The 23,325-nt window shown below is 37.7% G+C and overlaps 1 protein-coding gene across 9 annotated transcripts in view; it reads left to right on the top strand.

Moving 5' to 3' along the window:
* DGKH (diacylglycerol kinase eta) overlaps window positions 1-23,325 on the top strand; it is a 180,706-nt gene that overhangs the window by 86,665 nt on the left and 70,716 nt on the right. For 8 of the 9 annotated variants that reach the window (XM_077855528.1, XM_077855534.1, XM_077855532.1 and 5 more), the window contains 4 exons: window positions 12,930-13,034; window positions 13,307-13,439; window positions 20,821-20,927; window positions 21,810-21,935. In XM_077855528.1, coding sequence (XP_077711654.1) covers window positions 12,930-13,034; window positions 13,307-13,439; window positions 20,821-20,927; window positions 21,810-21,935 — 471 coding nt within the window. The remainder of the gene's footprint in view (window positions 1-12,929; window positions 13,035-13,306; window positions 13,440-20,820; window positions 20,928-21,809; window positions 21,936-23,325) is intronic. The other variant, XM_077855531.1, reaches the window with a different exon arrangement.

Raw genomic sequence — 23,325 nt, forward strand, 5'->3', positions numbered from 1 at the left:
TAAGCTGCTCCGTCATTGTCACACCTCACAACCTGCTAATCACCAAGTCCCATTCATTCTGTCTCCGAAAAAGCTGTTAACTCTTTCGCCTGTCTCCTATGTGCTCACATCTTCATGGCATGCTCCCCTACACCGCAGCCCACTGCCACCCTGACCTCATGTCCCCTCAGGCCTTTTCCAAAGGTTAATGAGTCTTCTCGAGGGCACCAGTCAGTTAAGTGTTGGACTCTTGATTTCAGCCCAGGTCGTCATCTGAGGGCCCTTGGGATCTAGCCCCTCGAAGGGTTCTATGCTCAGTGGGGAGTCGGCTTGGGGATTCTCTCCCTCCCCCTCTCCTTCTGCCCCTCCCCTTACTTGAGCTTGCTCTGTCTCTCAAATAAATTAACCAGTCTAAAAAAAAAAAAAAAAAAAGAATCTTCTCCCCTGTGACCAACCACCAAGCTGACCCTCTCTATGGCTGCCAGCCATCTTTCTAGAACATATGTTTCCTGGTTCCTCCTGGCTTAAAGCCTGTTAGGGCATGCTCTGTCACTTTAAGGTTCAAATCCACACCCCTTAGTACCGTAAAAGGTTTTTCGTGATGACCTCTCTAACTTTGCCTTATTCTTCTACCCATGGTTGCCATCTTACACTATTCGTCATACCCAACCCTTATCTTGACCTTTCTTCGTTACGTGTTTGTATGCCCCTTGGTCTGCAGCATGCCCTCCCTTCCTTCCCCTGGTTCCCTCCCCACAGAAATATGCTCCCAGGCTTACTTGCCTCTCACCCTTACTTGCTTGACTATCACTCCCCCAACCAAGAAAGCTTTGCCTGAGTCTTTGGTCTTGGTCAGCTGCCTTCCACTGTATTCTAGTTGCACCCTGGGTGCTCACAGCACACATAAGGGTCTGGATCTTGAAGCATCTTGGAAGCTAAGCTGAGTGGTATGGAAGCTGGCAGGAACCCACTGTATTGGAATTCGGTTTCCTTATCTGTGCTCCTCAGTGAGCGGCAAGCTCCAGGAGTCCAGGGACTGGGTCTTTCGTCTTTCTGTCCCTGAGCTGCGACGTCGTCTGACGTAAAACAAGGCACTCTACATTTCCTAGTGAATGAATGAAAATTTGGCATTGGAGTCAAAGAGTGTGAGTCTTAAACTACCACAGTAGGTATCCTTCTGCACCTTCCTCACGACATGATGGCTCATGTACCCCATCATCCTTGCCCATCACCTAACATGCTCTGGGCGAGCATCCCACTTGCCCATTACAACGTGGTTGTGAAGCACACGTGAAGCAGGTGGAGTCAGGAAAGGACCCAGTGCTAATGTGTAAGTGGACAAAAGTGCTGTCGAGGTATGAATAGCATGTTGCAGTGGAAAGTGGCAAGCTTCGGTGAGGTAATTGGGGAAGGGCAGTAAACAGGTTTTCAAATAGGTGAGCGCTGAACCTGAAGAGAAGCTTGCAAACTTGTGAACACGGAGTGAACTGCATAGAGTAATGCAGGTGCTTTGTGCAGCCTGCCTTTCAGTTTTGAATTCTTTTATGTACCTTCGGTAGTTGTGAAACATACTTGCTTTATATTGGAATTCTAAATATTCATAGGTTTTTGGTCTGCTCTTAGAGTGATGATCAGTAATTTTTAGGCTCTTTTTAAATACCAATTTTGGTGACTCAAGTATGTGTTTAGTAATAAGGGATAGAAGGGATAGGTGTAACTATTATTACATATATAGCGAAAGGAAGTTACAGCTTAATTATGTTAAAAATTTTTATAGGAAATATTATTTTGCTATTGCTAATTTGAAACTTTGTATATCTTAATGCATTTGTTTTATCTAGACAGAATTGTTTTGATGCCAATTGATTTCTTAGAGTTACACATATCAAATGATAGCACAATTGATTTCATTTTTGACAGGGTCCTGTGATCCACATAAAGGCAGTGGAGAAACAGTTTGTCTGGGATAACCGGGAAGATAGGTGTGATTTGCATCCAAAAGACCTGACTATATACTTCCATTCTCCTACTTAATGACTTTGCAATTTTAAACAAGTTAAATTTCTTTTTACATATCAAGTAGGCCAGTTATCTGGAAGATTAAATGAGATAATATATGTGACCTTATTGACAGCAAAGCACTTTAAAAGCATGAGATGCCACTGGAGCAATCATTCTGCTTATTTATCAACAGTAGAGCCTCCTAAGTATCCTATTTTTCAAGACCTTAACTATTCATTCTTTTGAAGAAAAGTCGTTTGTATCCGTGGATGTTAATTGAAATTATGAGTATAATAAAATAGATGACAGTGTCATTGATTTACCTGTTCACTATTACAATATTGAAAGTTCTAATTTTGTATTATTTATTATATTGGTGTGGTAGGCTGAATGATGAACCACAAAGACATTTTCATCCTAATGTCTCTAAGCTGTGAATGTTACTTTATGTGGCAAAAGGGACCCTATTGTTTTGATTATGTTAAGGATCTTGGGATGAGATTATCCTGGGTTATCGAATGGGCCCAGTGTAATCACAGGGGCCCTTATAAGAAGGAGGCAGGAGGAATCAGGAAAGATGTGACTGTGGCAGCAGAAGGTTGGCTTGATACAAGGAAGGGACCATGAGCCCCAGGGCTTGCGGGCAGTGTTTAGTAGGGGGAAAAAGCAAGCAAATAGATTCTCCCCTATAGCCTCCAAAATGAATTCAGCCCTTTGGACACCTTGATCCTAAACTTTTGACTGCCACAACTATGAGAGAATGATTTGTAGCAGCAATAGGAAATTAATACTATAGAGACTTGACCAAACATTAATAACTACAGTTTGTTTGAATTTTAAGAAACTTTTATTTATTTTTTAAAAAAAGATTATTTATTTATTCATGAGAGACACACACACAGAGAGGTAGAGACATAGGCAGAGGGAGAAGCAGGCTCCCTGCAGGGAGCCCACTGTGGGACTCGAGGATCACGCCCCGGGCCGAAGGCAGGCACTCAACTGCTGAGCCACCCAGGCGTCCCCTTAGAAACTTTTAATACTGAGTTGAGTCCAAACTTCATTAGTCTTCAGAGAAACAGTGGTTTATTATTATCATACATGTAATTTATCTATACAAATGGCATAATAAGATATCCCAGTAAGCAACACAGAAAGCCATTCTTGGTAGACTCCCTGAGGCCTCTGCTGGGTCCTTTTCCCAGTGAGAGCAGGATTGGGGAGCACACCTTTGAGAGGGATGGTCTTTACCTTCTATAGTTTCACTATATCCTCCTACCTTATGTTCTCCAGTAAACCAGAGACTCTGGGAAGTCACATTTAGGCCCATTACTCTGAAACAAAGTCTCAAAGACAAAATAGTTTCAGAAGATGTTAAATCGATTGCTTTCTTTAACATTTTTTGTGTAGGTTCTAAGACTATATGAATTATACTATGTTGAATTCGGTTGCTTCTTTGAAAACTGGATTCTGCTAGCTTACATGCCTCTATTTTATTTTGTTAATATTTTATTAAATGCTTTTTCAGTAAAATTTTGATTTTAGAGTATTTTGGATTTTTACATTGAAATAAAGGAAAAATTTACTTTTCAAATGTGAGATCCTATGGAAATACTGTGTATGTAGTGAGGGGATTGGTACTCGACAGCATTGAAATCTGTGGTTCCTTTTTTCATGGAAATATATCAAAATTTATGTTTTATTTATATTTAATACTCTAAGGCAATAAAAAAACCAACATTAGGTTATAGAGGGAAATCGAATTAACTTGGAAAATGACTTTGTTATGAAGCCATTATTCCTTAGTCAAGAAGTAGGTTTTGTGGCCTGCCAACTTAATCTTAAGCAGAGTCATTGAAGCTCAAGAATTCTGGAAGTAAGATTTGCAAAGTTCTCTTCAGCTCAGACCATCCCACCCCACCTCACCCAGGGACAGAAGACAGACTTTATTAGTTTCTTTGGACATTTTAGGCCATTTGATTCATCTAATTTGAACTTGATACAGGAGAAGACAGTTATAGGTCAGAAACTTGGGTCCAGATAGGTGTGGTATGGTCTGAAAGCTGAGTTCAGGGCCAAGCATTTAATAGTGTCTGTACATAAGACTAAGACACCCAGGTCCCTTACCTCTGTCCTTAGTTCCTTGAAGAGTTTTGCTTATTCCCAGTGCTTGGGTACAGTTGTTTTTTTTTTTTTTTTATTGTGAAACATTTCAAAAACACAGAAACTCAGGGTTGTTGTGAAGTCCTACATCCCCATTGCCCAGCTCCTACTATTAACCTAGATGTTGCCAACACTTGCTTCATCTAGTCTCTTTTTTTCCTATTTCATCCAGAGTACTTTAAAGAAAATCTTCCACCTCATTTTACTTGACCCCTCATTCTTCAGTGGGCTTCCCTAAAAATATCATTGCCAGTTCTTAACTCTACTTCTTTTCCATTGTTCTTCCTAAACAAAGCTGGTGAATGAGAAAGATTTCTTGAGTTGCTTGTAGTTATTCAATTCGGTATTTTACAGTGAAGGAATAATCTTTTATTTTTATTTTACTTGCTATAATAGTGCTGTTACTACTTTAGTAACTCCTCTTACAAGAAATATATTAACTTATTGTAGGCAACTCATTTAACTTCTACATTTGTTTTTTTCCCCTTCAATGTGTTGTAACAAAATTAATTCTGTAATTTACAGAGATGACTGAAGAATCAATGAGATACTGCCTTTTTGCCATAAACTTGTAGTCAGGTATTCCTGTAGATAAGAAGACAGACGTCCTCTTGCCAAAGAGGTTCTGCTCTTGTCCAGAGGTCTTTTTCGTTTCTATAATGAGAACATTTCTCAGAACAATAGTTTACATTTTTACAAAAACTTCCATCAGTATCTATTTTGTCAATACTTGCGCTTCTTTTGTAGAATCTTGTCACAAGTAAGTTATATTTCATATTATAGTACAGAATTTTCAATCATTTATATGAAAGTTTAGGTAATTACTGGATTTCCAGTTTGATTTTTGAAATCAATATTATGTCTACAGATGACAACTTCTCTTTTGATAGGAAAATAAGCAGCACTGGGGTGGATTTCCCTGTGTTCATAAGTAATGCCTCCCTCTTTATTCTGAGAGCCTATGGAGATGTTTGATACTTCCTAGCCTACGTTATAAGAATGCCCACAAAGATCAGTAAGTTGTTATTCAGCTAGAATGACTCATTCATTGGAAAGATGATCAGCCAGCCAAAACCAGAGGGGTGGAATGACTTTCAAAGATCCTCTAATTCTCAGTAATAGTGTTTAGCCTATTTGTGTACAAATCTAAACATGGCTGTAAATAGACATCTGAAAAGATGTGTAGATCTTTCTGAAAGGAAAGAGGAAGACCTTAGCTCAATTCCCAAGCAATATGATGTAGGATCCTGTTGACATGGTGCATTGACTACAAAGCAGAATGTCTATATAAATTCCAGCAGTAGGTTACTAATGAGGTTCTTGAGTGTATGGCAATTACCCATCAACCTCAGTCTTATCGTTAGTCCATTACATCTTTATATGTTATTTTACATCATTCGAGATATTGTTAAATCTGTGCTCCAAGATTTTATGGAACTACTCTCTTCATGGGCACTTAATGCAGATTCCACAGTGTTTATAGCTATTTAATGAATGTTTATGGCATTACATCAGTATGATAGTGTCTCTTTTTAATCTAAAATTCTGTTATTTTGTTGACTTAAATTGTGCTTTCTGGCTCTCTCGTTGGTCTTGGTGCCAAAAATGCATTTGTTGTGACATTGTATTTTTCTTAGTCTTCCATTAAAATTCAAGCACCACTGGCAGAAAATATGCACTGAACCTTTATCATCTATAACAACCTCAGAAAAAATTATTTTTAGGTCAGCAGTTGTCATCTTAGAAAACAGATGGGACTTGAGGCAACTGGATGATGAAATAGGGAAGTATTAACCCCAGAAGGAAGAGGAGTCCATCTCTGCAAGACTTGCAAACTCAAATGCCTCCAGGGGCTACTTGGTAATATAAGTGTATGAAGTGGCCAGCTGAAGAAAATAGGTTTAAGCTGCTCTTACTGTGAAGAGCAAAGTACATGTCTAAAATGACAGATTTTAGCTTCTTGTCATTGTTGTTGTTTTACAACACAGCCCTTCAGGGTTCAAACAGAATGGCCGGAAAAAAACATCAGAGATCACTGTTTGGGGACCTCTGTTATGTCACATGGGTGCTGTAGGTGGTAGGCTATTTCAGATTGATCCCATACAAAGGAATGCAATTAGGGACAGATGAGAACACTGGAAATTTGGGAGCAGGAGGGTACTGAAAAGGGAGATTGGGAGCCATAGATTAAGAGCACTTTCTTTACATTCCTTAGACCAGACTCTGACTTGATTAATGGAAAAGTTGGTTGCTTCTACTGCCCTTCACGGCTGATAAACAGTGGTGTGCATCAAAATCACCTGTATAGCTTTGTCAAACTACAGATTACATCTGAAATTATCCATACCTCCCACCAAAATAAGATTTTGATTTACCAAGTCTGGTTTGGGGTGTGGTTGGATATCTTTTGGAAAAACTCTTTGCTTGATTCAGGTGCACACATGTAGTTGAGGATCTATGCTCTTGGATATAGAGGTTCCCAGGTTACTGTCTGAAATGTGGGAGTATCTTTACAATCATAATAGTCACTTAAGATGAAGGACTACACTATGGTTTGGCACATTTAAGTTGTCAGAGTGAATTATTTCATTTCATAAAAGAAGAATGAAAAAAATGCAACATATATAATTTAAGAGTTAGTTATAGACATTTGAGGGAGGATGAAGAGGTAGGTATATTAAGACTGAGCAGTTGGCAACTTCCAAGTATAGCAAATTAGTGTTGAAGAGACATAATTACCCCTGATCTGGCTTTGACAAAAGTCAAATTCTATCCCGTAAGTCATAATAAACACAGGCAATAAAAAACTGTTATGAGTTCAATTAAACTTTCTCTTTGTTCTGCTGTCCAAGAAAGGTTTCTTACTGCATATGAATTATTTCAATCAGACAGTTCAGGATTAATCACTAAGGATAAAAGAAAATAAACACTGTATTTCATGTAGATGGAATCACACAATATGGGGTCTTTTGGCTCCTCTTATTTAATGTAATGATGTTGCAGTGCTGTCAGTCTTTTTTTATTCTGTGTATTTATTTAAATTTTTCCTTTTTTACTTTTGCAGTTACATCTCTAGAAAGTGATACTGGTTTTGAACATCAAATTGGGATATCAGGTTAACTTTATAAATGAATTTGGGTTAAGAAACTGATTTGATTTAAAGAATTTAATTATGTAGTTCTCAAACATGGCATCAATTTTTTTTATGTCAGACCTCATTTTATTTTAATTAAATTGTTTGAATGAATTTTTTTAATCTAGGTGTAGTTGACACACAATGTTACAATAGTTTCAACTGTACAGCCTAGTGATTGGACAAGTTTAAACATTATGCTGTGCTCACCACAATTGTAGCTACCATCTGCCACCATACAGCACGATTACAATATCATTGACTATATTCCTTAGGCTGCGCCTTTTATTCCCATGATTTGCTCGTTCCGTAACTAGAGATAAAGTAGATTTGTTGTTGCCTAGGCCTGGGGGTGGGGCCAGCTTTGGAGGAAATGGGAGTTACCGTTAATACCTTAAATACACTAAGAACCAACGAATTGTACCATTTAAGCAGATGAATTGAATGGTATTGTGAATTATATCTCAATAAATATCAATAATATATCTGGTATTAAAAGATAAGCAAGTGAAACAAAACGTATATAGTTTTTTTTTTTTTAAAGGACTGCAATAGGGCCAATATGATCAGTTTGTTGTAAAGAGCTTTAGATTAGAAATACGAATTTCCTAATGAAAAAAGTTGTTGGACATTTAAAATTGCCACAGAAGTTTGCAGAGTTTCCTTCATCATGGAATCAAAAATCTGATTTAAAAGAAGAAACTCTGTTAAAATAGTTTAAGTCCCTAGAGATGGCATTTCGAACTCTTATAGTATCGTACAGGGATCTGATGAGCCTCACTTTGGTAAGCCTTTTGCCATCTGATATTTCTACTGTGGGTAAGGTGAGATGCAGTGCAGTTAAGGGGGGGACTGTTTTTTCCTGATCGTTTGTTACTATTTTCCCAATATCTTCTAAAGAGCAGCTCATTGTCATTATTCTCATTTTGGTGGTTTCTAGTCGGTGACTGTTTTGTTGGCAAAATGCCTCCAGTTCATGTTATTTTTGACTGTGGACACAAAAGAAATATCTATATATGTAATATATATGTATTTATATAAAATAGAAGAAATCTGCACCTGTATACATAATTTCTTTCCACACCAAGAACTGGGATGCTAATATTGACTGAGCTTTGGCTTCCTCACAGACACTGTGCTGAATGCTTTACTTGGATTGTCTCCCTAACACCCCCCACACTCTGTAGAGCTGGGAGTTAATGCTTTACCCTCACTTAGCAGGTACCACACCAAAGCTCATAGAGTGGAGGAAACATTGTTCACAGCCACAGAAGTAAGAAAGGTTGCTGTTGGTCTTTATTCAAAGTGGGCCACATTCCAGAATGTAGGCACGGAATCACTTTGCTGTTACATGAGTGGCTTCCAGGTGGGAATTTGCAGATTAACAATTCCCTGTAATTCACTTGTCTACACAAACCTCTATCATTTTTTACGTTCTGACAATGTTTTTTTTTTTCTTTTTTTTTTTTTTTTTTACGTTCTGACAATGTTGTGGGGAATAGTAAAATATCTCTAGGGCACTGGTTCTCACACATACCTGAACTTTGCAAATATTTGGAAGTTAAAAAAAAACCACAAACAAATGGTGACTGGGTCTCACCCTCAGTACGTTCTCAGTTAATTAGTATGGAGTGTGGCCTGGACATTGGGATTTTAAAAATTCTCCCAGGTGATTCTAATGGGCAGCCAACTTTAAGAACTCCTCCTTTAAGAACCCCAGCCAACTTTAAGAACAATGCAGAGTTTTAAATTCTGAATTCCCATCCTTCCGTTAGAAAAAAAAAAAGAAAGAAAAATTAAATAATACTTTTATTATAAAAGTCCAAAATATTTGCTTTGGAAACCATAGACAAGCCAAAAAAATTACAATTAAATTATCTGTAATCCCTTCACTGAAAGATGACCACTACAGTATTTGTGGGGTTTATTTCCTGTGCAATTTATGTATTTAAAGTCTTAACTAAAATGTTACTCGTCTATAGAATTTTATATATTTAATGCTAGAGTGTCTCCTGTTTTATGTATCTGTATGCTTTATTGGACTGAGAAATTCTCAGTTCTTATACACCCGTAATAGTGTTGTTGGATTAATACTTATAGGCCACTGACTCTCCAAATGGAGCAATATCTCTATTAATGGAGAATTTGTATATTATTTGAGGCAGCATTTAGGAAACTGATTTTTTAAAAAGATTTTTATTTATTTATTCATGAGTGACACACAGAGAGAGGTAGAGACACAGGCAGAGGGACAAGCAGGCTCCCTGGTGTGGGACTTGATTCCAGGACCCCGGGATCAAACACTCAACCACTGAGCCGCCCAGGTGCCCTAGGAGACTGATTTAGAGATGGACTTTGTGTCCATCTTATACAGCTATTTTTCAGACAAGTAGCCCTTGACTTACTTCCTTGTCTCCTTTCTAGATTATTAAGGCAAAGCCCCTGGTCTCTGGCATGCAGTACATGCTCAGTAAATGCTGGGGTGGATGAACAAGCAAAGTGTTCTGAGGCGGGCGTGGTGGTTATAGTCAGAAAGCCAATTAGTGAAATAAGTTCAGATGTGCCTGAAAAGAATTATTTGGGGATGTTGGGGTGGTGAGGAGAGCGGGTAAAGAGTAAGGTTGAGATAAGGACAGGGCTAGAGGACAGTTTAAGAGTGGTAAGCTGCAGGTCCTTCAAGAACAGTAAAAAAGTCCTCTAGACTTCCTGGCCTGGGGTACCCTCCATGCCCCCCCCCCAGTCTCAGACAGACCTCCCTGGGTTAGCCCCCTCCCCACACCTCTACCTTTCCATCTCCACACCCTGTCATAATAAAAAGGCTGAGTATGTTGACTTTCCGAGTAAGAACCAAATAATTTTCAGAGTTTGCTGCTTCCTAAATATTTCCTAGTGAAGATTTAGAGGGGAAACCACTATAGTGTGATGAGGTTCAGTTAGGATATGACCAAAGCCTGTCAGACAACTGTGACTGTCCCATTTCTTTCCTACAGGGGTGGAGGATGAGGAAGAATGTAGATAAAAGGTGGGGGGAGGACTCAGCTTTGGTGGGCTGGTGAGAGGTTACAGCAGAGGAGGAAGGGCCAATCTGGGGGACCTTACAGGTTTGCTTGGGAAGCCAGGCTGGTCATGAGTTAGGCCCAGGTAACTCCAGGCTGCTTGAGGAGGTGTTTTTTTTTTTTTTTTTTAATTTTTAATTTTTTTTTTGAGGAGATGTTTTTGATACAGAAGGCACAAAGCCAGACATCTCTACATGACACATGATTTACAAAGGATTTTCTTTTCCATACAGACATCTTATAATGTAACTATAATCAGTAGATTTCTTAATCACAAGGCCTATAAATCAAAATTGCTTAAGTTCTTTTTGGCACTTGAAAACAACTTTTGTGTTATGATCTTTATGTGCTTTTTTTTGACCATTTTTAAACATATTTTTGTTAAAAAGGAGAAATTGCCCAAGTACACATTTTGCTCCATTAGCATGTAAGGTACATGTATGATTTATGTTGCTGAAATTTTTTTTGTAAAAGATTGAGGCCTCTTTACAGTTACAAAAGCTATAAGAAAAATTTGAAGCTAGGGCACCTGGGTGGCTCAGCAGTTGAGCCTTTGGCTCAGGGGGTGATCCCAGGGTTCTGGGATCAATTCCCACATTGGGCTCCTCGTAGGGAGCCTGCTTCTTTTTCTGCCTGTGTCTCTGTGTCTCTCATGAATAAATAAATAAAATCTTTAAAAAAGAGAAAAATTTGAAGCTATTTCTCTATTCTTTTTTCTTCCCTTTTTATTGAATTCACAGTGACTTTTAAAGAATTCAAAGGCATTAAAGATAGTTAAAACCATCAGACATCCTGCTTTACTTCGACTTCAGCAAAAAATGAAAAGGATAAAATAACAAGCCAGATTTATTTATCTGAATAATATTTGTCTCACTATAAGATCATTATGAAAGTGAGGGAATCCTTAGAGTTACATCGTATAGTATAGCAAATAAATAAACAAATATGCTAGCAGTGATATTTATTCAGATAAATCAGATTTATTCAGTCAGTCCAGTGAAACTGGGAGATTTCTGGACTGCTGGGCCAATCGTCAGAGCCAGGAGAATATTATGATTTAATGGTATCTTTTCTGCTGCATTTGATGAGCTGCCCTAGAAAAACATTTTGAAGCAATAAAGCATCCATTTGGCTCCTAAGTAATGAGGGAGGCAGTGCTCTTTCATTAACTATTTATTCAGGAAGACAAGTGACCAACTGCTAATAAGCTTTATCCATAGAGGGTGGTGGAAAACAGAAGAAAATGCAGAAGTGAGGTTCTGTTCAATTTCATATGCAATTAACAAATACCCAAAGCTGAATGGTTGGTGCTCCTCCTCCATGTGACTTCTGGAAGGCTGTATTTAAGCGTGAGTGCCTGTGAGATGCATGAAAGGGCCTTTGGTTTAAGGAAGGATCGTGCACTCTAAAGACGAAAGAAAGGAAGCAATGAGTGGTGAGTAGCTAAGATTGGGCTCGTCTCTACAGTTTTGAATAATGGACTTATTTCCTGAGATGAACAGTAGTGACCGAGGCTTGCTGTTTTACTCCGTGGGGGAAGGGTTTCTTTTGTTTTTAGATGATTATTGCTTTTTCATGACTTCAGAAATCTGCTTCTTAATGCAATATGCAGATTATCACTTGATCAAATGGCTTCTAACTTGAGAAAATTTCGCATTGCCCATCTAAGTATATACCTTGTTATTTGGAGGTAGTTTCGAGGAATGCGTGTGAAGTTTGCTCTTCTTTCACAAGTAAGTAAATGGTCCCTTCTTTGCAGTGACCGCTTAGGACTTAGCAACTTCAAGATTACAACTAGAATGCTGTATTCACACATAAATAGGGGCTTCTTTCAGGTCATTTCAGAATCTTACTTTGAATCGCTTTTGGTACTGTAACAGCACAAAGTCTTCATTTCACTTGCCTTAAGACTCTTAATATAATTTGCATTCCTTAGTGACATGAAAAAAAGATAAAAGTCACAATTATTTCCTTCCCTTAAAGCCAATTAAAGGACTTCTATGTTAATTCTTCTGTCCTGCTCTCACTAAAAAGTAGTATAGTTGAGTTCTGTACAAGGGGGAAAGTACCCTTCATATTGTAATCATATTAAAATAGACAATGAAAATGATATGTAAATCCAACATTATTTAATAACAGAATATTCCTGATGTTTTCATGAGCCAATAACGAATCATTCAATATTGCATTCCTTTGGTTTTTAACTTTCTAAATTTCCATATTGAAAACTATGTATTAATTCTAAGCTTACGATGAATTATTCTGAAGTATATTTAAAATCAATTTTCAAGAAACGTTCTAAGATACAGGAATACGTTGTTTATTTGGGTTAGCCTTTGGTAAGGGGCTAAAAAAGACCCAAGTAAGTAGCAACGAGATTAAAGACAAGAAACACCTCCTAAGAATTTTTCTTTCCGAGACCCCATTGTATCGTACTCAGAGAACTAAACTCATTTATGTTACAGAGACTCTTACTGTCTTCATCAGGGAAGTAAAGACTACAAGGCTAAAAAATGGAATTTCCTTGTACAATTGCTAGGTTTTGCAATAATCTGTCTTGTTGGTTATTAACAATCATTAGATTGAATTACCCCTTTCAGATAATCACTCCATTCAGAAGACTAATGCTGTGTGCTGAGAACAGGAAGGAGATGGAGGATTGGATGAGCTCACTGAAGTCTGTACAGACCAGAGAACCTTACGAGGTACAGTAGCATCTTTCCTGGCACCTCCTGTCCTTTAGAGAACTGTCATCCGAAAAGCTAGAGCTGTATTCTGCCAAGAAAAGTAGGTATAGTTTCATTAAGCAAGTTGCTTAAATCAGATATTGACTTTTTTTTTTGTTTTTTAAAGTGTTTTCATTTTAAAAATTACAGATTTGAAATTTTAATCCTAACTGCATGCATTCCCCGGGTTAATAAGTCCCTGTAGTCTTGTTCTCTTGTTCAGCCCATCTGTGCTCACCTCTCGTTTCTAGGTGGCCCAGTTTAACGTGGAACATTTCTCAGGGATGCATAACTGGTACGCCTGCTCCCATGCCCGCCCCACTTTCTGTAACGTGTGCAGAGAAAGTCTTTCTGGAGTCACCTCCCATGGCCTGTCCTGCGAAGGTACTGTAGCACTCAGCCCGCATCCTCCCATGGCACTGAGCTGCAAACCCGCTGCCCTCAGTGCTTCTCTGCAGGGAACAGACGAAGGAACGTCAGCACAGGAGAGCACGTCCCTTGGGTGGGGAAGCTCCTCAGTGACAGTGGGGATGCGGGGGTTAAATTCTCCTGCAGCTTGGAGTGGAGCTCTGCACACATAGGACTAGCTTGGAAAACGTTTTTGCAAAGGGAAGATGATGCAAATCATTGGGGAGGAAGTATAAATCAAAATGTAGCACGTTCACCCCTGAGGAAGGAGCCCCTACTGTTTAAAGAACATCTTTAGACTTCGTCTGCCTCTCTGGTTTGCCAGTATTCTTTTTCTGTCCTGACTGATTACCGAGAACAGAACTTGCAGTGAGGACAGCACTGGGCTCTTCTACAGAATCTCTAATTGCTATTTATATTTCATTGTTTTAAGTGCTTTCTTTTCCTTCACTCTGCTTAATTTAAATGGATGCCATCCTTTCTCATTTCTTTAAGGTTTTCTCAACACAAGGGCAATGCTGTTGTTTTCATTATGGGATTGTGTTTTGTTTTTGTTTTTGTTTTTTTAATAAAAAAACATGGGCAGCCCGGGTGGCCCAGCGGTTTGGCACTGCTTCAGCCTGGGGTGTGATCCTGGAGTCTCGGGATCGAGTCCCAAGTCGGGCTCCCAGCATGGAGCCTGCTTCTCTCCCTCTGCCTGTGTCTCTGCCTCTCTCTGTCTGTCATGAATAAATAAATAAAATCTTTAAAAAGTAAAATAAAATAAAAAAGCAGTGATCAGTAGAAGCAGATACACTAGTTATTACCAAGAGAAAATTCATAACTTCTTCAGATTTGTTTAATTCCATGCCTCAGTGATCACACTACTACTGTGTACTACTTTCTGAACTATGTCTAAGATTAATACAAAAAAGTCTTAATTTTGAACATAACTTTATTTTACTTAAATAATGAAATAGTAAAATAGAATTACAGTTTTCATTCATTTTAAGATATCAAATCTGTGATATGTCATAATTTCAGCTATCTATTTATTTATTTATTTTTAAAAGATTTTATTTATTCATGAGAGACACAGACAGAGAGAGGCAGAGACACAGGCAGAGGGAGAAGCAGGCTCTATGCAGGGAGCTGGACATGGGACTCGATCTCGGGTCTCCAGGATCACGCCCTGGGCCAAAGGCAGCCGCTCAACCACTGAGCCACCCAGGTGTCCCAGTTTCAGCTATTTAATATGATATAGCACAGAGGTGAAGAAGAGAGTTCCTCAGTTACCACCGCCCCTACCCCCACCCGGCACTGGGTTCGAGTCCCACTCCCAGCATTATAAATGGTGACCAAGGGAAGTAGCTCTACTCTTTTTTTTTTTTTTTAAGATTTTATTTATTTATTCCTGAGAGAGAGAGAGAGAGAGAGAGAGAGAGAGAGAGAGGCAGAGACACAGGCAGAGGAAGAAGCAGGCTCCATGCAGGGAGCCTGATGTGGGACTCCATCCCAGGTCTCCAGGATCACACCCCGGGCTGCAGGCGACGCTAAACCGCTGAGCCACCTGAACTGCCCAGCTCTACTCTTTTTGACTTTGGTTTCCTCATCTGCAAAACGGGGATAATAGTCATTTATATCTTCCAGACACTATGAAAATTAAATGCAAAAATATACACAAGAAAGTGGATTTTCTAGTCAAATAAATTGTGGAAATTTGTAACTGTTCTTTGTAAGAAACCCACCAAGTAAATGATTGCAGATTGCCTCATGGCCTGAGGCACTAAAGTTCATGAAAACGAACATTTGGAAGAGGCGTTACACATTTTTTCTAAGATTTAAAGAATGGTTGCAAACAAGATGTGATTGCTCTTTATGACTTTAGTCATCTACAAGGGTTTCTGTTGCTCTGAGTTACTCTTACCATGTCAGTAACATTCTGGGGTTATTTTGTATGTGTGTATGTGTTTTTTTTTTTTTTAAGATCTTCTTTATTCATTTGAGAGAGAGAGAGATCACAAGCAGGGGGTAGGGGCAGAGGGAGAAGCAGACCCCTTACTGAGCAGGAAGACTGATGCAGGGGCCCTGGACCAAATAGACACTTAACCAACTGTGCCACCCAGGCACCCCTGAGGAGTTATTTTGAAGATCATTAAGCTGTTGCCTCCTAGCGTCTCATCCCCAAAATGCTAAAAGATGTCAGGTCTGAGATACTCTGTGGTACCCTTCTGAGTTGAGCATTATGTGGGATTAAATATATTTAATTGTTTGTGTATTGAGCTTAAACTGGGATGACTAAGTATTTTTCCAATACTTTTAAAAGAAAAGTGATAAAAATTTTATCACTTTCTCTGCTAATAAAAATTTTAAATCTGTGGCGTCTTGCCCATTGGTATTGTTAGAACTGTAGCAGAAGGTTTTAAAAATCCCAAGGGTTTTATGAATGTATAAAGAAGTTACTTTTTTGCTTTAGGAGAATGTGGTTATTTAGGATCATTTTCTTGTAATCCGAGTTAGACTTAAACTTTAGAAACCCCCCCCCCAAATCTGAATAAACTGCTTGCTTGATAAAAACAAAAGACACAGGATACAAAAGGCTTTAAAAGATAAAACAGAGATGCAAATACAAGAAAAATTTGTTCAACAGTGACAATGAGTAACTTGGTATTGGAATGGAATTCAGTTTCGTGTGTGAAGCCGTCACCAAATTAATCTTTCTGCCCTAATTTTTCACAGTAAAACAAGCCTGTACTGATTTGTCTTCTGGGTTTGTGTTGAAGAATTACTAAAATTGTTATTTTAAAGCCTCGCATAGTAAAATATATGAATGGAGAAGATGGAAAATACTTTTCATAAATAATTCCCTAAATCAATCGAGAATGTTAATTTTAATATCAGAGCATAATTGTTCTTCACAGTTATTTAAACAGTAATTAAACAAAAAAAGTTAAATGGTGATTTTTTTTCTTTTGAATCAATAGCATTAAATATGTTAACATAGGTACCTGTGAATTTTTATCTTAGCCACTGTTGAACATTTACAAAGATTCAATGTGGTAGGCTGAAAAATTGCAATAAAAAAACCATAATTTTGTGACATGTCAGTATATATTTTTTTTAAGTTCTGTGGTTTTAAAATAATGGCTTTATAGGTCAGGAAAAGTGCTTTATTTCAGAATAACTCATTTGGAGAAATCTAATTGTCGCCTAACAAAATTAAGGTGCCTATTAATCATTTCCATTCCTTAGTGACTATAATCTCAGTTTGGTTTATTTTATTACTATTGTGTACTACATGAAGCAACTTTCCAATTTTCAGGGCTCATTGCGTGAAGTTCTTTATTGTTACAAGTGTGATTTTTATTTTTAATGAGCTGTTTGATTTTTAATAGAAAAATTTTCAAAAAGCCACGAAATCATTTGCTGTTGCTCTCTTTTACTTCCTTCTTTGCCTCTTAAAAAACAGTTATTGACTGTCAATATCAAATACTTAGTTGTACTTAAAAAGCAACCTGGGAATTATGTTGCAGATAAAACTAAAATTGGGACCACACTTTTGAGAAATACCGTAAGAGACAAAAAACCTGGAGTTACTAATTAACCTCAATTTTAAAATAGTCACTTGCATGGGAGCAAAAGGGAGCAGGTCATGCTAAAATTGTTACTCAAATTCAGCTTACTTCCTATGGTGCTTTTTCCTTACACTATTGTTTATCAGACACCATTGAAAAACTGGTTTATTCTCTAGGAAGTCTGTGCTCGAGTCACAAAGTCCTTTATAACAAAAATAGTATGATTTCTGGGAAAGTGTTTGTCAATGTACACAAAAGACCAGATAAATGAAACATTTCAATGTCTAGACTAATATTTTTCAAGGAAAAACCAGCTCAGCTGAAGTGACCTTTTATATATGGTCTATCTATGACATCCTGAAGCATTTTGAACATTTGGTTATAGACACTCTGTGACTTTACCAGACCCTTTCATTTGCATGCTATGTTAAATTAGGAATTTTTTAAAACAATGGCATCCAACCCATCATTTCCAAATTGTTAATGGTTTGCAGTTAGAAATTCAAAAATCACGTGAAAAGGAGCCCCTTTTCATATAGCATTTAGCAACAGTTACCTAATTACATTTCTACTGAAGTGATCTCTGCTTTTAAGTATTTATCTGAAAAGTCAGAAACTGGTATAACATCCTTATCCACTAATACTTGGAGAATTTGTATCCTTAAAAAGATAAATAATGTTTAGTAGTACTCAAGTTCTGATTTTCATAAGTCAGGGTTATTTTCTCAAATAATCTGTGGCATACTTGTTTTTCATATATGAGCTGCTTCTTCCCTGGGTATTTCCTCTTTTTTTCTCTCTCTCTTGTGTTTTTGACTTGATATTTGTATATATTGTAAAATGATTACTCAAATAAGTCTAGTGAACATCTGTTACCAGCTGTAGTTAGACTTTTTTTCCTTTTGATGAGAACTTTTAAGATTTACTCTGACAGCAACTTTCAAATATTCAGTACAGTATATCTAAGTATGTTCACCATGGTATACATTCATTACATCCCCATGACTTGCTTATTTTATAACTGAAGATTTGTACCTTTTTGACTCCCTTCACCCACTTAGTCTACCTCCCTTCTCCTGCCTCTGGCAACCACTAGTGTGTTCTGTTTCTGTGAGCTTGGTTTTTTGTGGATTTGTTATCGTTTTTAGCATCCGCATATAAGTCATAAAGTATCTGTGTTTCTCTGACTTATTACAACTTAGCAAAATATCCTTTAAGTCCTTTCATTTTGTCTCAAATGGCAAGATTTGATTCATTTATGTGGCTGAATGATAGTCCACTGTGGAAATACTCATATAGATACCGCATTTTCTTTATCCATTTATCCATTGAGGGACACTTCGATTGTTTCATATCTTGGATGTTATGGGTAACACTATAATGAACATGAGGGTGCAAATACCTTTTCAAATTAGTGATTTCGTTTTCTTTGGATTAATACCCAGAAGTGGAAATGCTGGATCATATGATAGTTCTAGTTTTAATCTCTTGAGGATATTTGATAATGTTCTCCACAGTGGCTGCACCAATTTGCATTCCTTCCAACAGTGCACAAGGGTTCCCTTTTCTTCAAATCACTTGTACTTTCTTGTCTTTTTGATAATAGCCATCCTAACAGGTGTGAGGTGATATCTCATTCTGGGTTTGATTTGCATTCTCCTGATAATTAGTGACACTGATGATCTTCTCATGTGTCTCTTGGCTCTCTGTATGTCTTACTTAGAAAAATGTCTATGCAGATCCACTGCCCAGTTTTTAAGCAGATTATTTGGTTTTTGCTATTGACTTATAGAAGTTCTTTATAAAATTTGAATGTTAACCCCTTATCAGATATATGATTAACAAATATTTTCTCCTGTTCAGTATGTTGCCTTTCATTTTGTTGATGGCATCCTTTGCTGCATAGTAACAGTTTAATGTAGTCCTGTTTATTTTTCCTTTGTTGCCTTTGCTTTTGGTGTCAGCCCCCCCCCCCCCCCCCCCAAAAATCATCGCCAAGATTGATGTCAAGGAACTAGCTGTCAGGGAGTTTTCTTCTAAGAATCTTATGGTTTCAGGTCTTACATTCAAGTCTTTATTCCATTTTGAGTCAACTTTTTGTGTATGATGTAAGAGATGCACCAGTTTTATCCTTTTGTATGTAACTGTGCAGTTTTCCCAGCACCATTTATTGAAGAGACTTCTTTCCTCATTATGTGTTCTTGGGCTCTTTGTCATAAATTAATTGGCCATATATGTGTGGATTTATTTCTGGGCTCTCTCTTCTGTTCCTTTGATCTATGTGTCTGTTTCTACGCCAGCACCATACTGTTTTGATTACTATAGCTTTATAATGTAGTTTCAAATCAGAGAGTAGGATACCTTCCACTTTGTTCTTTCTCAAGACTGCGTTGGCTGTTCACAGTCTTTTGTGGTTCCATGAAAACTTTAGAATGATTTGTTTTAGGTCTTTGAAAAATGCCATTGGAATTTTGACAGGGATTGCATTGAATCTGTATATTGTTTGGGGTACTATGGGCATTTTTCACAATATTAATTCTTGCAATACATGAGCATGGGATATTTTTCCCATTTATTTGTGTCTTTAATTTTTTTTATTAATGTCTTGTAAGTTTCAGTGTCTCATGTCTCTTGTATAGGCTCCTTTTTGATAATAGGGCTGGACAGAATGAGTGATGGACTTCTGATGAAGTAGTGCACTTCATCATTATTTTCTTCTACGTTATAATGTAGTAATCCCAACAATAATACTTTTATTTTTTTTAAAGATTTTATTTATTTGACAGAGAGAGAGAGAGAGAGAACAAGCAGGGGGAGCGGCCAGCAGAGGGAGAGGGAGAAGCAGACTCCCTGCTGAACAGGGAACCCGATGTGGGGCTCTATCCCAGGACCCTGGGATCATGACCTGAGCTAAAGGTAGACACTTTTAACCAGCTGAGCCACCCAGATGCCCCCCAACAATGATACTTTTAAAAGACCGTGTTGTCTTTGTGATCTTTATCAGCCTATTTCCCGTGACTGGATATTTTCTTAACATACTTGCTCTTTAAAACTCCTCTAAATTATCCTGTTCTTTAGCTTACTGATATTTTCAAACTTTTAATTTTAAATATATGTACAGAAAAATACAAATGCCGGAGGAGTACAACCCAAAGAATTTTTCACAAATTTAACACATCTGTGTAATCAATACCCAGATTAAGAAATAGGGTGTTTCCAGCATCTCTGTATTACTGAATTTTGTTTCATTCTGTGTGTTTGTGTGTGTTGCCTCCTTTCTCCTAAAAAAACTAGTTCTTTTGTATTTATTGCCTTTCTGTTTTATTTGTGAGTGGAATCTAAGTAGCAATCTATGGAATGATAAAAGTGCTTCCTAAATACGTAGTCATATGTATCATTAAATACATTAATGTCTTCTGAAAAGGTATTTTCAGAATACCTTTACTATTGTTAAAGAATAATTTAAACCTTTTATCTTTTTAAAAGATTTTGTTTATTTATTTGACAGAAAGAAAGAGAGAGCACCAGCAGGGGGAGCGGGAGAGGGAGAAGCAGACTCCCGGCTGTGCAGGGAGCTGACCCAGGGCCTGATCCCAGGACTTCCCAGGACCGTGGGATCATGATCTGAGCTGAAGGCAGATGCTTAACCAACTGAGCCCACCCAAGCACCCCAATTTAAGCTTTTAAAATTATTGTGTTTCTTCTACTTCTCTTTGAAATTTCATGCTGTGATTTCTTCTAATCATTGTTCCAAAAGTATATGTTCATCTAGAAATGGTTGACTTTTTTTTTTTTTTTTTTAGTGTGTAAATTCAAGGCTCACAAAAGATGTGCAGTGAGGGCGACAAATAATTGCAAATGGACAACTCTGGCCTCCATCGGGAAGGACATCATAGAGGACGAAGATGGAGTAAGTTCAGTTCTGTCTCTGGTTTCTTCCTGGCACCACCTCCCTTTTAATGTTTGCCCTGTGGGAAATGGCAGAGTTTAAGTGGGAGTATTTTCTAGTAGGATTAAATGAAAGGCTTTGATTAATTATGAGTTTTATTTCCAGTTAGATCCTTCATAGTTTCCTTCAGCTCTTAAATTTTTTAAAAAAGATTTTATTTATTTATTCATGAGAGACACAGAGAGGGGAGAGAGAGAGACAGACAGAGAGGAGAGAGAGAGAGAAAGAGAGAGGCAGAGGGAGAAGCAGGCTCCATGCAGGGAGCCTGACGTGGGACTTGATCCTGGGTCTCCAGGATCACGCCCTGGGCCAAAGGCGGCGCTAAACTGCTGAGCCACCTGGGCTGCCCTCAGCTCTTAAATTTTGAGGGAAATGTGAATAGGGCTTAGAAGTGGTTGCTGTGCTAGACTGGGGTTGTAGACCCTTTCCCGACAAGTAAGATGTTCTTTAAGGCTTAGCTCAGGTGTCTAATCAGATGTTCACTCCTTAGACATCGGGGCCTCCTTTCAACAGTGTCTACCACCTTTGAAACCTTGTCTCCATTGCACCTTCCATACGAATCTCTGATAGCACTTTGTAATCATTTAATAATAATGCCTTTGCATTCATTGCTCCTCAATTAGACTACAAATCCTGACTCTCAGGGATTTAGTCTTATGCATTTTGTATCCCTACGGTGCTCAGGGCATAATAGATGCTCAATAACTGTGTACTAAATGAAAGGGTGCCACGAGTGATACATGTATTGATTCCATAGAGTGAGAAATAATTATAGATCTTCCCTGGGGTAAGAGTGGTGTCCTCTAGTCTTTAATTTGACTGCTCTTTCTTCTTGCTGCACAGGTAGCTATGCCTCACCAGTGGCTCGAGGGCAACTTGCCGGTGAGTGCTAAATGTGCTGTCTGTGACAAAACGTGTGGGAGTGTTCTGCGTCTACAAGATTGGAAATGCCTTTGGTGTAAAACAATGGTGAGAGTCCTCTTTAATTCTTTTCATAATTTTTTTATCTATGTGATTTAGGGGCAAAGAATTTACAGTATAACAGTGTGTGGTAACACACATGTCCATTGTAACATTCATCTTTTTCAAGATATATTCCTTCCAGTCTGGTTCCTTTTTAAATATCCTTTTTGTCATGCTATTGTATATTTTCTTTGTCCAAAGACTTCTTTCCCACAGTTTTGTTGTTTTTCATTATGCTTTAGCCACATTTAATGGTTTGCTATTTTCAGTCCTGTTGTACCACATATTACACATTGAAAGCCACCAAATTCTGATTGACATGTGAAGTATAATTCTAGTACAACCCTGTGCATGTTCTCGGACAGAACACCAAGTTCAGTCAGCCATGCAGTAGTTTAATTTAAGTTATATATGTTTATATTATATCAATAAATATTTGAAAACTTTCTCACACAAGTAAGAAAGCAATGAGAAGTACGCATGGCATAACGTGGAGCCAACAGCAAGGAAGGTCCTTCCATGCCAGACTGCATGAGGACTGGTGGACATGCATCACCTCGTTACCTCCTCCTTGGTCTTGTACTTCCTATACACTGTCATTTGCCTCTTTACATATTATTTTGTGTTCAAAATAATGAGTTTCTGACGGAATATCTAGTTTGTAAAACAGCCATGTAGTTTAAACAAAATAAAGTAAGACCACAGTTCCACAGCTCTGAGTCAACTGCTAATTTTTTCAGTTGTTGTCCAGTCTCTGGACACAATTTTACCTTTTTTGTAAAAATAGTGAAGATGCAACTTTATCTTCTGCTCTTTTCATTTAACATTGGCATAAATATTTTTATGTTTTGCTCTATGATTGTCATACTTTGAAAAATTCCTTCTAAAACTATCTGTGCATGCTTGTTTTTCTCTGAAATCCACTTGAGACATTAATTATTATAAATAATAATAGGGAACTATCCAAAATTAGGTCATCAGCAAACAAGAATCACTATTTAATTTCAGTTATTTTCTCAAAAGTTTTGATAAATATGTGTTTAATTAATATACCAGTCTTCTAAAAGGACTAATGAAATAAACTTTATTAAATGAATACTCTATGAAGTGTCTGCTCTTACTGCTCAAAATGGTTCAAGGCTCTCTAGGTGAGTACGTAAATTATTGTAAATTCCCTGGGTTCGTCTTAACAAATCAGCCCTGCTCTCGTTCACAATAATATCTTGACTGACCTTGAAACTTTTTGTTTCTCCAGGGTTTACACGTTTACTGAGCACCTATGATATGTATCACTTTCCAAGATAAGTGTGCAATACTAGCACATTTTCCTTTTCTTTACAGAGCCAGAAGTCTAGCTGAGAAAATAGGTGCAGATGTATTTATACCTATAATAACA

This window comes from Canis aureus, chromosome 17 (assembly GCF_053574225.1).
Source record: "Canis aureus isolate CA01 chromosome 17, VMU_Caureus_v.1.0, whole genome shotgun sequence".
NCBI lineage: Eukaryota > Metazoa > Chordata > Mammalia > Carnivora > Canidae > Canis > Canis aureus.